The sequence below is a fragment of the Somniosus microcephalus genome, chromosome 12 (assembly GCF_052327205.1).
Source record: "Somniosus microcephalus isolate GS21.2 chromosome 12, FLI_Smic_1.0, whole genome shotgun sequence".
NCBI lineage: Eukaryota > Metazoa > Chordata > Chondrichthyes > Squaliformes > Somniosidae > Somniosus > Somniosus microcephalus.
Genome location: NC_140998.1, coordinates 9398668 through 9415501, shown reverse-complemented (window position 1 = coordinate 9415501; position 16834 = coordinate 9398668). Strand labels below are relative to the sequence as shown.

The 16834-nt window shown below is 58.0% G+C and overlaps 1 protein-coding gene across 1 annotated transcript in view; it reads left to right on the top strand.

The window, feature by feature from the left end:
* The first annotated feature begins 2476 nt into the window (after positions 1-2476).
* LOC147109013 (coiled-coil domain-containing protein 170-like) overlaps positions 2477-16834 on the top strand; it is a 399974-nt gene continuing 385616 nt past the window's right edge. Inside the window, exons 1-3 of the mRNA XM_086004187.1 lie at positions 2477-2601; positions 3376-3452; positions 4834-4885. Of these exons, the coding sequence (XP_085860313.1) occupies positions 2551-2601; positions 3376-3452; positions 4834-4885 (180 nt within the window). The 5' untranslated portion in view covers positions 2477-2550. The remainder of the gene's footprint in view (positions 2602-3375; positions 3453-4833; positions 4886-16834) is intronic.

The window sequence follows — 16834 nt, the reverse complement described above, 5'->3', positions numbered from 1 at the left end:
GGAGTGCCGCACTGTCGGAGGGGCAGTACTGAGGGATCGCCGCACTGTGGGAGGGGCAGTACTGAGGGAGTGCCGCACTGTCGGAGGGGCAGTACTGAGGGAGTGCCGCACTGTCGGAGGGGCAGTACTGAGGGAGTGCCGCACTGTCGGAGGGGCAGTACTGAGGGAGCGCCGCACTGTCGGAGGGGCAGTACTGAGGGAGCGCTGCACTGTCGGAGGGGTAGTACTGAGGGAGTGCTGCACTGTCGGAGGGGCAGTACTGAGGGAGTGCCGCACTGTCGGAGGGGCAGTACTGAGGGAGCGCCGCACTGTCGGAGGGGCAGTACTGAGGGAGCGCTGCACTGTCGGAGGGGTAGTACTGAGGGAGTGCTGCACTGTCGGAGGGGCAGTACTGAGGGAGAGCTGCACTGTGGGAGGGGCAGTACTGAGGGAGTGCCGCACTGTCGGAGGGGCAGTACTGAGGGAGCGCCGCACTGCCGGAGCGGCAGTACTGAGGGAGCGCCGCACTGTCGGAGCGGCAGTACTGAGGGAGCGCCGCACTGTCGGAGGGGCAGTACTGAGGGAGCGCCGCACTGTCGGAGGGGCAGTACTGAGGGAGTGCCGCACTGTCGGAGGGGCAGTACTGAGGGAGTGCTGCACTGTCGGAGGGGCAGTACTGAGGGAGTGCCGCACTGTCGAAGGGGCAGTACTGAGGGAGTGCCGCACTGTCGAAGGGGCAGTACTAAGGGAGCGCTGCAATGTCGGAGGGGCAGTACTGAGGTTGTACTGAAATGTCGGAGGTGCCGTCTTTTGGATGAGACATTAAACTGAGGCCCCGTCCTCTCTGAGGTGGACGTAAATGATCCCACGGCCACTATTTTGAAGAAGAGCATGGGAGTTCTCCCCGGTGTCCTGGCCAAAATTTATCCCTCAATTAACATCACTAAACAGATTAGCTTGCTGTGCGCAAATTGGCTGCCGCATTTCCTACATTACAACAGTGACTACACTTCAAAAAGTACTTCATTGGCTGTAAAGCACTTTGGGCCATCCCTAGGTTGTGAAAGGCGCTGTAGAAATGCAAGTCTTTCTTTCCATTATAAATTCCTACATCCACATTTATAACTGTCTTTGTAAACAAGTCACGCTGTAATTAAACCCCTTCACCAGTGGAGGGGCTGCAGGAGGGTATACTTACAATGTGGCAACTTTCCATGTTACATGAAGAGGATATTTATGATGGTAAAACTAAAAATAAAGAAAGAGTGCCTGACTTTAAAATAAGGATGGAGTCACATTTACACAGCAAGATCCATTTGTTCTCACCCTCTGAGGTCCAGAGTCTCCAGGTGCAACGTGACTAGCCTTAGGGGGAAAATTTTGGTTGATTTGTGCCTCCCGTTAGTGTCCTAAGGGCCGCAAAGCAACTAGTGCCTGGGCGCGGTGACCCTAACGCCTCCTACGAAAGTCAGTGGGAGGTTAGCGGCGGCGGTAACCGTTAGAGCCCCGCGGCACTGTGCCACCGGCGATGACGTCATCGGCGTGCGCAGCGTTCCGCTTGCGAACTTCGGTAGCGCCCCATGACTTACCGCCGGACGCTATGTCCGACAGGGTCAGGGGAGCCTACCTACGGCCGGGGGCGGCGCAAGTTAAAGGGAAGGTGCCGGGCAAGCCATTTTCTGTTGCTGGCCGCCTGCCAGCACCTGTCCGCTTTGCTGTCCCCAGCCTCCTGACCCACCCCCCCACCCTGCGGAGTGCCGGCTGCGCTCCGTGAGCCCGGCACTTCCCTTGAGTGCCGGGCTCTTTTGCCGGTACTCCGATCCCCAGTGGCCCAGCTGGGCCCCGGGTCGCGCTGCACCAGGCCCCTCCCCTTTAAGAAGGGGAGGAATGCTTGTAGTATTGTGGCGCGACGTGCCGCGGTGCATGGCGCTGCGGCACGTAGCGCCAGCGATATTCACTTGCAGCGCCCCAAGAGGGAGGCGGGGTGCTTCCAGTAGCACCTCACCTCCTGCTTGGGGCGCTACTGGTGAATTTTGGGCACGGGGGCGCTAACTTTAGTTAGCTAACACTAAAAGTAGCGCCCCGGCGAAGTTAGCACCCCAAAGGGGGCGCGACCCAATTGTTCCCCTTAGTATATATATCGTCATAGCGTAGCTAACTGCTGGGGCTCTCAGGGTGAGGGCGGTGACAGGAAAGAGACTGGGTATTGTCGGGATAATTGCCCAGCTCTCCGGTGACAGTCTGTTTGTGCAGTTTCTGTAGAGATGTGACAACACACTCTTTCTCTCAACAACAGTCGTCGCAACACCTTCAGCAAACCTCTGCTCAGAGACGCTGTGACTGGCATCTCACACAGCCACTTGGAAGCCAGGCTTCCCCGGACACAGAGCTGCCAGCTCCTATGGCCGAGCACGGGGGGGGGGGACACGGGACAGGGCGGGATGATGTGTCTGGGAGGTGGCAGCTGCTTTGTAGTGTTGTAGCCCGGTTACGAGGGAGTGCTAGCTCCCGCTGAAATGCAACTTTGAAGTTTTTATATATATTTCCTACTTACAAAGGGGAAAACTCATAATGTTGAACTATAGAGCATTGGATCATCCAACCAGTGCGAATCTAATGGATGTAAGTGTTGACAGTAAGTTTGTCATTCAACAAGCCCTCTCCTCTGCAAACTCTCTCTCCAGCAACACTTTCTGGTCTCTTATTTTATTGGCGCAGTGCAAGCGGCCTGGCGGGGGTGTGGGGGGATGCTGGGGGCGGGGGGTGGGGGGTGCTGGTCGCTCCAGCATGCAGTGTTACCCGTGTCCTAACTCGCACCAAGTCCCGTTCGCCCATCACCCCTGTGCTCGCTGACCTACATTGGCTCCCGGTTAAGCAACGCCTCGATTTCAGAATTCTAATCTTTGTTTTCAAATCCCTCCGTGGCCTCCTCGCCCCCCCTCCCTATCTCTGTAATCTCCTCCAGCCCTACAACCCCCCGAGATATCTGCGCTCCTCTAATTCTGGCCTCTTGCGCATCCCCGATTTCCATCGCTCCACCATTGGCGGCCGTGCCTTCAGCTGCCTGGACCCTATACTCTGGAATTCCCTCCCTAAACCTTTCTGCCTCTCTACCTCTCTCTCCTCCTTTAAGACGCTCCTTAAAACCTACCTCTTTGACAAAGCTTTTGGTCATCTGCCTAATATCGCCTTTTGTGGCTCGGTATTTGATAACGCTCCTGTGAAGCGCCTTGGAATGTTTTACTACGTTAAAGGCGCTATATAAATACAATTTGCGTTGTTGTTGTTGGTGTGATGCACGGTGGGAAGCGAGGGGAGGCGCTCAAGCATGCGGTGTTACCCATGGTGTAACATGTCGGTTGTTCGCAGTTGATTATATCTTTCTTCCATTCACAGCTCGAGGAACAACTGAAGATCTACCGCAGGCAACTGGCGAAGAAGGATGAGGTTATCAGAACACTGACCCTGCTGAGGTGAGGGTCGGAGAACTCCCGGCGACTGAGCCATTGTCCGAAAAGACACTTCAAGGCTGCAGTCCCAGCCACCCTTGCCCCTTCCGCCCTCTGTCCCAGGCAGTGGGCGTGAATCCTGGGATTACAGTTCAAACCCGGTGTCAGGGCCCAGTTTCATCCCCGGTCTGTGCTGACTTGGCTAATCTCAGTTGGAACGCTGGAATTGTTCACGGTTCACCCAGGCTAGGGAGGGGATGAGCATAGAATCGTAGAAACTTGCAGCACAGAAGGAGGCCATTCGGCCCGCCGTGCCTGTGCTGTCTCTTTGAAAGAGCAGTGGTGCTCAGTCCCACAGCCCCGCTTTCTGTGGGGAACCCTGTCAGTGCCTCATCCCCAAGGACCGTCCAACTCCCGTTTAAAATTACTGCTGGGATCAGCTTCCACCACCTGTTCAGGTCGAGCGTTCCCGATCCCCACAACTCTGTGAAAACATTCTCATCTCACTCGCTATAGATTTTCTCTCTCTACTCTATCAAAACCCCTCACCATCGAGAAAACCTCTATTCGGTCACCTCTTAACCTTCTCTGCTCGAAGGAGAACAGTCCGAACTTTTCCAACCTCTGCTCATAACTGAAGTGAACTCATCAGTCAGGGTTCCTGCTCCTGAACGCTAGCCAGTGACCCTTGCTGGAAGGTGGCAGTCTGGAGACTGTAGCAGTCTGGATAACAAGCAAAGACCTTGGATTTCTATAGCATCTTTCATGGCCTACAGCCAATGAAGTACTTTTTGAAGTGTAGTCACTGTTGTAATGTGGGAAACGCGGCAGCCAATTTGCGCACAGCAAGCTCCCACAAACAGCCACGTGATAATGACCAGGTAATCTGTTTTAGTGATGTTGGTTGAGGGATAAATATTAGCCCCAGGATACCGGGGAGAACGCCCCTGCTCTTCTCCAAATACTGCCATGGGATCTTTTCCGTCCACCTGAGAGAGCTGACAGGGCATCGGTTTAACATGTCATCTGAAAGACGGCACCTCCGACAGTGCAGCACTCCCTCAGCACTGCACTGGGAGTGTCAGCCTGGATTTTGTGTTCAAGTCTCTGGGAGTGGGACTCGAACACACAACCTTCTGACTCAGAGGTCGAGCATCTTGTCAATGCTCACTGTTTAGGCTGACACATGAAGAATGACTGGTGAGATACTGAAGCCTGTGGATTCCACTCCCCCAGCAAAGAATCAGTGTCCTGGAGGGAGGAGGGGCAATCGCGGGAGAGGTCGTGCTGATACAGTAACTGCAGAGCAACAATCCCACCACTCAGAGATGAGACCTTTCTTTCTGATATTCATTCAATGTTCCCCAGGTGTCGGCATTAATGATTTGTGTGTTTCTCTTCACAGGGGGACTGAGGATTCAACGATGGGCATTACCAGTAATCGAGGCCTGTCAAAGGTAGGTGTCCAGCCAGCCACATCCATACAGCATCACTGGAGCATAAACCAGCCTCGGCCTGAGGCTCCTCCCCCCGTGACATCACACCTCCCCATGACATCACACCACACTCAGCCTGAGGCTCCTCCCCCCGTGACATCACACCACCCCGTGACATCACACCACCCTCAGCCTGAGGCTCCTCCCCCGTGACATCACAACTCCCCGTGACAGCACACCCACCCTCGGCCTGAGGCTCCTCCCTCTGTGACATCACACCACCCCCGGCCTGAGGATCCTCCCCCCGTGACATCACACCTCCCCGTGACATCACACCAGCCTCGGCCTGAGATTCCTCCCCCCGTGACATCACACCACCCTTGGCCTGAGGCTCCTCTCCCCGTGACATCACACCACCCTCGGCCTGAGGCTCCTCCCCCGTGACATCACACCACCCGCGACCTGAGGCTCCTCCCACTGTGACATCACACCACCTTCGACCTGAGGCTCCTCCCCCTGTGACATCACACCACCCTCGGCCTGAGGCTCCTCCCCCCGTGACATCACACCTCCCCGTGACATCACACTCACCCTCGGCCTGAGGCTCCTCCCCCCGTGACATCACACCACCCTCGGCCTGAGGCTTCTCCCCCCCGTGACATCACACCTCCCCGTGACAGCACACCCACCCTCGGCCTGAGGCTCCTCCCCCTGTGATATCACACCTCCCCGTGACATCACACCACCCTCGGCCTGAGGCTCCTCCCCCCGTGACATCACACCTCCCCGTGACATCACACCCACCCTCGGCCTGAGGCTCCTCCCCCCGTGACATCACACCACCCTCGACCTGAGGCTCCTCCCCCTGTGACATCACACCACCCTCGACCTGAGGCTCCTCCCCCTGTGAATTCACACCTCCCCGTGACATCACACCACCCTCGGCCTGAGGCTCCTCCCCCGTGACATCACACCTCCCCGTGACATCACACCACCCTCGACCTGGGGCTCCTCCCCCGTGACATCACACCTCCCCGTGACATCACACCCACCCTCGACCAGAGGCTCCTCCCCCGTGACATCACATCACCCTCGGCCTGAGGCTTCTCCCCCGTGACATCACATCACTCTCGGCCTGAGGCTCCTCCCCCGTGACATCACACCTCCCCGTGACATCACACCCACCCTCAAGGCCTGAGGCTCCTCCCCCGTGACATCACACCACCCGCGACCTGAGGCTCCTCCCACTGTGACATCACACCACCCTCGACCTGAGGCTAATCCCCCTGTGACATCACACCACCCTCGACCTGAGGCTCCTCCCCCTGTGACATCACACCTCCCCGTGACATCACACCACACTCGGCCTGAGGCTCCTCCCCCGTGACATCACACCTACCCGTGACATCACACCACCCTCGGCCTGAGGCTCCTCCCCCGTGACATCACACCTCCCCCGTGACATCACACCTCCCCGTGACATCACACCCATCCTCGACCTGAGGCTCCTCCCCCGCTGACATCACACCACCCTCAGCCTGCGGCTCCTCCCCCTGTGACATCACACCTCCCCGTGACATCACACCACCCTCGGCCTCGGCCTGAGGCTCCTCCCCCGCACACCACCCTCAACCTGAGGCTCCTCCCCATGACATCACACCTCCCCGTGACATCACACCACCCTTGGCCTGAGCTCCTCCCCCATGACATCACACCTCCCCGTGACATCACACCCACCCTCGACCTGAGGCTCCTCCCCCCGTGACATCACACCACCCTCGGCCTGAGGCTCCTCCCCCGTGACATCACACCTACCCGTGACATCACACCACCCTTGGCCTGAGGCTCCTCCCCCGTGACATCACACCTCCCCGTGACATCACACCCATCCTCGACCTGAGGCTCCTCCCCCGTGACATCACACCACCCTCGGCCTGAGGCTCCTCCCCCGTGACATCACACCTCCCCGTGACATCACACCCATCCTCGACCTGAGGCTCCTCCCCCGTGACATCACACCACCCTCGGCCTGAGGCTCCTTCCCCCGTGACATCACACCACCCTCGGCCTGAGGCTCTTCCCCGTGACATCACACCTCCCCGTGACATCACACCCACCCTCAACCTGAGGCTCCTCCTCCCGTGACATCAAATCACTCTCGGCCTGAGGCTCCTCCCCGTGACATCACACCCACTCTCGACCTGAGGCTCCTCCCCCGGTGACATCACACCATCCCTGTGACATTACACCCTCCCTCGACCTGAGGCTCCTCCCACTGTGACTTTACACCTCCCCATGACATCACACCACCCTCGACCTGAGGCTCCGCCCCGTGACATCACACCACCCTCGACCTGAGGCTCTGCCCCCGTGACATCACACCACCCTCGATCTGAGGCTCCTGCCCATGACATCACACCTCCCGTGTGACATCACACCCACCCTCGACCCGAGGCTCCCACCCGTGACATCCACACATACACTGTGACATCACACCCACCCTCGATCTGAGGCTCCTCCCACTGTGACACCACACATCCCCTGTGACATCACACCCACCCTCGACCTGAGGCTCCTCCCCATGACATCACACCTCCCCTGTGACATCACACCCACCTGCGATCCAAGGCTCCTCCCCTGTGACATCACACCTCCCTGTGACATCACACCCACTGTCGACCTGAGGCTCCTCCCCTGTGACATCACACCCACTGTCGACCTGAGGCTCCTCCCCTGTGACATCACACCCACCCTCGACCTGAGGCTCCTCCCCCAGTGACATCACACACACCCTGTGACATCACACCCACCCTCGACCTGCGGCTCCTCCCCGTGACATCACACACACCCTGTGACATCACACCCACTCTCAAGCTGAGGCTCCACCCCCTGTGACATCACCCCTCCCCTGTGACATCACACCCACCCTCAGCCTGAGGCTCCTCCCCGTGACATCACACCTCCCCGTGACATCACACCACCCTTGGCCTGAGGCTCCTCCCCCGTGACATCACACCTCCCCGTGACATCACACCCACCCTCGACCTGAGGCTCCTCCCCCCGTGACATCACACCACCCTCGGCCTGAGGCTCCTCCCCCCGTGACATCACACCTACCCGTGACATCACACCACCCTCGGCCTGAGGCTCCTCCCCCGTGACATCACACCTCCCTGTGACATCACACCCATCCTCGACCTGAGGCTCCTCCCCCGTGACATCACATCACCCTCGGCCTGAGGCTCCTCCCCCGTGACATCACACCTCCCTGTGACATCACACCCATCCTCGACCTGAGGCTCCTCCCCCGTGACATCACATCACCCTCGGCCTGAGGCTCCTTCCCCCGTGACATCACACCACCCTCGTCCTGAGGCTCCTCCCCCCGTGACATCACACCCACCCTCGACCTGAGGCTCTGCCCCCGTGACATCACACCCACCCTCGACCCGAGGCTCCTCCGCGTGACATCACACCTCCCCTGTGACATCACACCCACCTGCGATCCAAGGCTCCTCCCCTGTGACATCACACCCACACTCGACCTGAGGCTCTTCCCCATGACATCACACCTCCCCTGTGACATCACACCCACCTGCGATCCAAGGCTCCTCCCCTGTGACATCACACCTCCCCTGTGACATCACACCCACTGTCGACCTGAGGCTCCTCCCCTGTGACATCACACCCACACTCGACCTGAGAATCCTCCTCGTGACATCACACACACCCTGTGACATCACACACACCCTGTGACATCACACCCACTCTCAAGCTGAGGCTCCACCCCGTGACATCACCCCTCCCCTATGACATCACACCCACCCTCAGCCTGAGGCTCCTCCCCGTGACATCACACCTCCCCTATGACATCACACCCACCCTCAGCCTGAGGCTCCTCCCCGTGACATCACACCTCCCCGTGACATCACACCACCCTTGGCCTGAGGCTCCTCCCCCGTGACATCACACCTCCCCTGTGACATCACACCCACACTCGACCTGAGGCTCTTCCCCATGACATCACACCTCCCCTGTGACATCACACCCACCTGCGATCCAAGGCTCCTCCCCTGTGACATCACACCTCCCTGTGACATCACACCCACTGTCGACCTGAGGCTCCTCCCCTGTGACATCACACCCACTGTCGACCTGAGGCTCCTCCCCTGTGACATCACACCCACACTCGACCTGAGAATCCTCCTCGTGACATCACACCTCCCCCGTGACATCACACCCACCCTCGACCTGAGGCTCCTCCCCCAGTGACATCACACACACCCTGTGACATCACACCCACCCTCGACCTGCGGCTCCTCCTCGTGACATCACACACACCCTGTGACATCACACCCACTCTCAAGCTGAGGCTCCACCCCGTGACATCACCCCTCCCCTATGACATCACACCCACCCTCAGCCTGAGGCTCCTCCCCGTGACATCACACCTCCCCGTGACATCACACCACCCTTGGCCTGAGGCTCCTCCCCCGTGACATCACCCCTCCCCTATGACATCACACCCACCCTCAGCCTGAGGCTCCTCCCCGTGACATCACACCTCCCCGCGACATCACACCACCCTTGGCCTGAGGCTCCTCCCCCGTGACATCACACCTCCCCGTGACATCACACCCACCCTCGACCTGAGGCTCCTCCCCCCGTGACATCACACCACCCTCGGCCTGGGGCTCCTCCCCCCGTGACATCACACCTACCCGTGACATCACACCACCCTCGGCCTGAGGCTCCTCCCCCGTGACATCACACCTCCCTGTGACATCACACCCACCCTCGGCCTGAGGCTACTTCCCCCGTGACATCACACCACCCTCGACCTGAGGCTCCTCCCCCCGTGACATCACACCACCCTCGTCCTGAGGCTCCTTCCCCCGTGACATCACACCACCCTCGTCCTGAGGCTCCTCCCCCCGTGACATCACATCCACCCTCGACCTGAGGCTGCTCCCGCCGTGACATCACACTACCCTCGGCCTGAGGCTCCTCCCCCGTGACATCACACCTCCCCATGACATCACACCCACCCTCGGCCTGAGGCTCCTCCCAATGTGACATCACACCGCCCTCGGCCTGAGGCTCCTCCCCCCGTGACATCACACCACCTTCGGCCTAAGGCTCCTCCCCGTGACATCACACCTCCCCGTGACATCACACCCACCCTCGACCTGTGGCTCCTCCTCCCGTGACATCACACGACTCTCGGCCTGAGGCTCCTCCCCGTGACATCACATCACCGTCGGCCTGAGGCTCCTCCCCCCGTGACATCACACCCACCCTCGACCTGAGGCTCATCCCCCCGTGATATCACACCTCCCCCTGTGACATCACACCACCCTCGGCCTGAGGCTCCTCCCCCCGTGACATCACACCCATCCTCGACCTGAGGCTCCTCCCCCGTGACATCACACCACCCTCGACCTGAGGCTCCTCACCCTGTGACATCACACCCACCCTCGACCTGAGGCTCATCCCCCCATGACATCACACCTCCCCCTGTGACATCACACCACCCTCGGCCTGAGGCTCCTCCCCCCATGGCATCACACCACCCTCGACCTGAGGCTCCTCCCCCATGACATCGCACCACCCTCGACCTGAGGCTCCTCCCCCTGTGACATCACACCCACCCTCGACCTGAGGCTCCTGCCCCCGTGACATCACACATACCCTGTGACATCACACCCACCCTCGACCTGAGGCTCCTCCCACTGTGACATCACACATCCCCTGTGACATCACACCCACCCTCGATCTGTGGCTCCTCCCCGTGACATCATACCTCCCCTGTGACATCACACCCACACTCGACCTGAGGCTCTTCCCCAAGACATCACACCTCCCCTGTGACATCACACCCACCTGCGACCCAAGGCTCCCCCCCCTGTGATGTCACACCCACTGTCGACCTGAGGCTCCTCCCCTATGACATCACACCCACCCTCGACCTGAGGCTCCTCCCCCAGTGACATCACACCTCCCTGTGACATCACACCCACACTCGGCCTGAGAATCCTCCTCGTGACATCACACCTCCCCCGTGACATCACACCCACCCTCGACCTGAGGCTCCTCCCCCAGTGACATCACACACACCCTGTGACATCACATTCACACTCGACCTGAGGCTCCTCCCCTTGTGACATCACACCCACCCTCGACCTGCGGCTCCTCCCCGTGACATCACACACACCCTGTGACATCACACCCACTCTCAAGCTGAGGCTCCACCCCCTGTGACATCACCCCTCCCCTGTGGCATCACACCCACCCTCGACCTGAGGCTGCTCCCTGTGACATCACGTCCACTGTCGACCTGAGGCTCCTCCCTGTGACATCACACCTCCCCATGACATCACACCACCCTTCGAACTGAGGCTGCTTCCCCCGTGACATCACACCTCCCCCGTGACATCACACCCACCCTCGACCTGAGGCTCCTCCCCCAGTGACATCACACACACCCTGTGACATCACATTCACACTCGACCTGAGGCTCCTCCCCTTGTGACATCACACCCACCCTCGACCTGCGGCTCCTCCCCGTGACATCAGACACACCCTGTGACATCACACCCACTCTCAAGCTGAGGCTCCACACCCTGTGACATCACACCCACCCTCGACCTGAGGCTGCTCCCTGTGACATCACATCCACTGTTGACCTGAGGCTCCTCCCCCGTGACATCACACCTCCCCATGACATCACACCACCCTCGAACTGAGGCTGCTTCCCCGTGACATCACACCTCCCCTGTGACATCACACCCACCCTCGACCTGAGGCTCCTCCCCCGTGACATCACACACACCCTGTGACATCACATTCACACTCAACCTGAGGCTCCTCCCCTTGTGACATCACACCCACCCTCGACCTGCGGCTCCACCCCGTGACATCACACCTCCCCTGTGACATAACACCCACATTCAACCCGAGGCTCCTCCCCCTGCAACATCACAACTCCCCTGTGACATCACACACACTCTTGACCTAAGGCTCCGCCCCTTGTGACTACACAGCTCCCCTGTGACATCACATCCGCCCTCGACCTGAGGCGCCTCCCCCTGTGACATCACACACTACCCTCGTCCTGAGGCTGCTCCCCCGTGACATCATACCTCCCGTTGTGACATCACACCACCCTCAACCTGAGGCTTTGCCCCCGTGACATCACACCACCCTCGATCTGAGGCTCCTGCCCATGACATTACACCTCCCGTGTGACATCACACCCACCATCGACCTGAGGCTCCTCCCCCCGTGACATCACACATACCCTGTGACATCACACCCACCCTCGACCTGAGGCTCCTCCCACTTTGACATCACACATCCCCTGTGACATCACACCCACCCTCGATCTGTGGCTCCTCCCCCATGACATCACACCTCCCCTGTGACATCACACCCACCCTCGGCCTGAGGCTCCTCCCCGTGACATCATACCTCCCCTGTGACATCACACCCACTGTCGACCTGAGGCTCCTCCCCTGTGACATCACACCCACTGTCGACCTGAGGCTCCTCCCCTGTGACATCACACCCACCCTCGTCCTGAGGCTCCTCCCCCAGTGACATCACACCTCCCTGTGACATCACACCCACACTCGACCTGAGACTCCTCCTCGTGACATCACACCTCCCTGTGACATCACACCCACACTCGACCTGAGACTCCTCCTCGTGACATCACACACACCCTGTGACATCACATTCACACTCGACCTGCGGCTCCTCCCCGTGACATCACACACACCCTGTGACATCACACCCACCCTCAAGCTGAGGCTCCACCCTCTGTGACATCACATCCACCCTCGACCTGAGGCTCCTCCCTGTGACATCACACCCACTGTCGACCTGAGGCTCCTCCCCCATGACATCACACCTCCCCATGACAACACACCCACCCTTGACCTGAGACTCCTCCCCCAGTGACATCAAACCTCCCCTGTGACATCACAGCCACACTCGACCTGAGACTCCTCCTCGTGACATCACACCCACCCTCGACCTGAGGCTCCTCCCCCAGTGACATCACACACACCCTGTGACATCACATTCACACTCAACCTGAGGCTCCTCCCCCATGACATCACACCTCCCCGTGACATCTCACCCACCCTCGACCTGAGGCTCCTCCCCCAGTGACATCAAACCTCCCCTGTGACATCACAGCCACGCTCGACCTGAGACTCCTCCTCGTGACATCACATATACCCTGTGACATCACACCCACCCTCGACCTGAGGCTCCTCCCCCATTGACATCACACACACCCTGTGACATCACATTCACACTCAACCCGAGGCTCCTCCCCCTGTGACATTACAACTCCCTGTGACATCACACCTCCCCTGTGACATCACACCCACCCTCGACCTGAGGCTCCTCCCCCAGTGACATCACACACACCCTGTGACATCACAGTCACACTCGACCTGAAGCTCCGCCCCTTGTGACATCACACCCACCCTCGACCTGTGGCTCCTCCCCGTGACATCACACACACCCTGTGACATCACACCCACCCTCAAGCTGAGTCTCCACCACCTGTGACATCACACCCACCCTCGACCTGAGGCTCCTCCCTGTGACATCACACCCACTGTCGACCTGAGGCTCCTCCCTCATGACATCACACCTCCCCATGACAACACACCCACCCTTGACCTGAGACTCCTCCCCCAGTGACATCAAACCTCCCCTGTGACATCACAGCCACACTCGACCTGAGACTCCTCGTGACATCACATATACCCTGTGACATCACACCCACCCTTGACCTGAGGCTCCTCCCCCGTGACATCACACACACCCTGTGACATCACATTCACATTCAACCTGAGGCTCCTCCCCTTGTGACATCACACCCACCCTCGACCTGCGGCTCCTCCCCGTGACATCCACATTCAACCCGAGGCTCTTCCCCCTGCAACATCACAACTCCCCTGTGACATCACATCCACCCTCGACCTGAGGCTACTTCCCCTGTGACATCACACCTCCCCTGTGACATCGCACACTACCCTCGTCCTGGGGCTTCTGCCCCGTGACATCACACCTCCGGGATTCACTCACTCTGTCTCTGGGATCCACTCTCACTCTGTCTCTGGGATCCACTCTCACTCTGTCTCCGGGATCCACTCTCACTCTGTCTCCGGGATTAACTCTCACTCTGTCTCTGGGATCAACTCACTCTGTCTCCAGGATCCACTGTCACCCTGCCTCTGGGATCCACTCTCTCTTTGTCTCTGTGATCTACTCTCACCCCATCACTGGGATCCACTCTCACTCTGTGTCCAGGATCCACTCTCTCTGTCTCTGGGATCCACTCTCATTCTGTGTCCAGGATCCAATCTCTCTGTCTCTGGGATCCACTCTCACTCTGTGTCCAGGATCCACTCTCTCTGTCTCTGGGATCCATTCTCACTCTGTCTCTGGGATCTACTCTCACTCGGTGATTGGGATCCACTCTCAATCTGTCTCCAAGATCCACTCTCACTCAGTCTCTGGGATCCACTCTCACTCTGTCTCTGGGATCCACTCTCACTCTCTGTCCGGGATCCACTGCACAATGTGCAGTCGCTGATTCCCAGCAAGATTCGGTCCCGACACTCATCGAAGAGCTGACTGCCAAAAGTGAGCTGATGTTTTGGAGTTCTCCATGATGTTGCAGGACCAGTGAACAGAATGTGCTTTCCCTGGGTGGAGGCAAAACCAATCTTGAGGGATGGCTTGAAAGCAACGCAGTTTGAAGCGAAAAAAGACAAACTGAAATAAAATGAACTCCAACATTGAGCAGTAGTTTTCAACTTTCACCACCAGGAGACACTGTTTCATCATAAATGGAGCTGTAAGGGCGGCAGACTCGACATTTAAGTGGGCCATTGGCCTCGTAACACAGCACTGAAACAAGTTGATTCTCGTTGCCTCTGGGCTAGCTTCTCTTGATTCGGAGAGGGCAATCCCTGCTCACCTCCAGACGCGAAGCATTTTTGATTAGATTTCGTCAAAATTGTACTCTTGCACACTGTCCCATCAAACACACTCAGGGCACGTACAGCAGGGGTTAGATACAGAGTAAAGCTCCCGCGACACTGTCCCATTAAACACTCCCAGGACAGGTACAGCACGGGTTAGATACAGAGTAAAGCTCCCTCTACACTGTCCCATCAAACACTCCCAGGGCAGGTACAGCAGGGGTTAGATACAGAGTAAAGCTCCCTCTACACTGTCCCATCAAACACACTCAGGGCACGTACAGCAGGGGTTACATACAGAGTAAAGCTCCCTCTACACTGTCCCATCAAACGCTCCCAGGGCAGGTACAGCACGGGTTAGATACAGAGTAAAGCTCCCTCTACACTGTCCCATCAAACGCTCCCAGGGCAGGTACAGCACGGGTTAGATACAGAGTAAAGCTCCCTCTACACTGTCCCATCAAACACTCCCAGGGCAGGTACAGCAGGGGTTACATACAGAGTAAAGCTCCCTCTACACTGTCCCATCAAACGCTCCCAGGGCAGGTACAGCACGGGTTAGATACAGAGTAAAGCTCCCTCTACACTGTCCCATCAAACACTCCCAGGGCAGGTACAGCAGGGGTTAGATACAGAGTAAAGCTCCCTCTACACTGTCCCATCAAACACTCCCAGGGCAGGTACAGCACGGGGTTAGATACAGAGTAAAGATCCCTCTACACTGTCCCCATCAAACACTCCCAGGGCAGGTACAGCACAGGTTAGATACAGAGTAAAGCTCCCTCTACACTGTCCCATCAAACACTCCCAGGGCAGGTACAGCACGGGGTTAGATACAGAGTAAGGCTCCCCCTAAACTCTCCCATCTAACACTCCCAGGGCAGGTACAGCACGGGTTAGATATAGAGTAAAGCTCCCTCTACACTGTCCCATCAAACACTCCCAGGGCAGGTACAGCACGGGTTAGATACAGAGTAAAGCTCCCTCTACACTGTCCCATCAAACACTCCCAGGGCAGGTACAGCACGGGTTAGATACAGAGTAAAGCTTCCTCTACACTGTCCCATCAAACACTCCCAGGGCAGGTACAGCACGGGTTAGATACAGAGTAAAGCTCCCTCTACACTGTCCCATCAAACACTCCCAGGGCAGGTACAGCACGGGTTAGATACAGAGTAAAACTCCCTTAACACTGTCCCATCAAACAATCCCAGGGCAGGTACAGCACGGGTTAGATACAGAGTAAAGCTCCCTCTACACTGTCCCATCGAACACTCCCAGGGCAGGTACAGCACGGGTTAGATACAGAGTAAAGCTCCCTCTACACTGTCCCATCAAACACTCCCAGGAAAGGTACAGCCCGGGTTAGATACAGAGTAAAGCTCCCTCTACACTGCCCCATCAAACACTTCCAGGGCAGGTACAGCACAGGTTAGATACAGAGTAAAGCTCCCTCTACACTGTCCCCATCAAACAATCCCAGGACAGGTACAGCCCGGGTTAGATACAGAGTAAAGCTCCCTCTACACTGTCCCCATCAAACAATCCCAGGACAGGTACAGCCCGGGTTAGATACAGAGTAAAGCTCCCTCTACACTGTCCCATCAAACACTCCCAGGGCAGGTACAGCATGGGATAGAAACAGAGTAAAGCTCCACCTATGCTGTTCCATCAAACACTCCCAGGGCAGGTAAAGCACGGGTTAGATACAGAGTAAAACTCGCTCTACACTGTTCCATCAAACACTCCCAGGGCAGGTACAGCATGGGATAGAAATAGAGTAAAGCTCCCTCGATACTGTCCCATCAAACACTCCCAGGGGAGGTACAGCACGGGTTAGATACAGAGTAAAGCTCCCTCTACACTGTCCCATCAAACACTCCCAGGGCAGGTACAGCACGGGTTAGATACAGAGTAAGGCTCCCTCTACACTGTCCCACCAGACACTCCCAGGGCAGATACA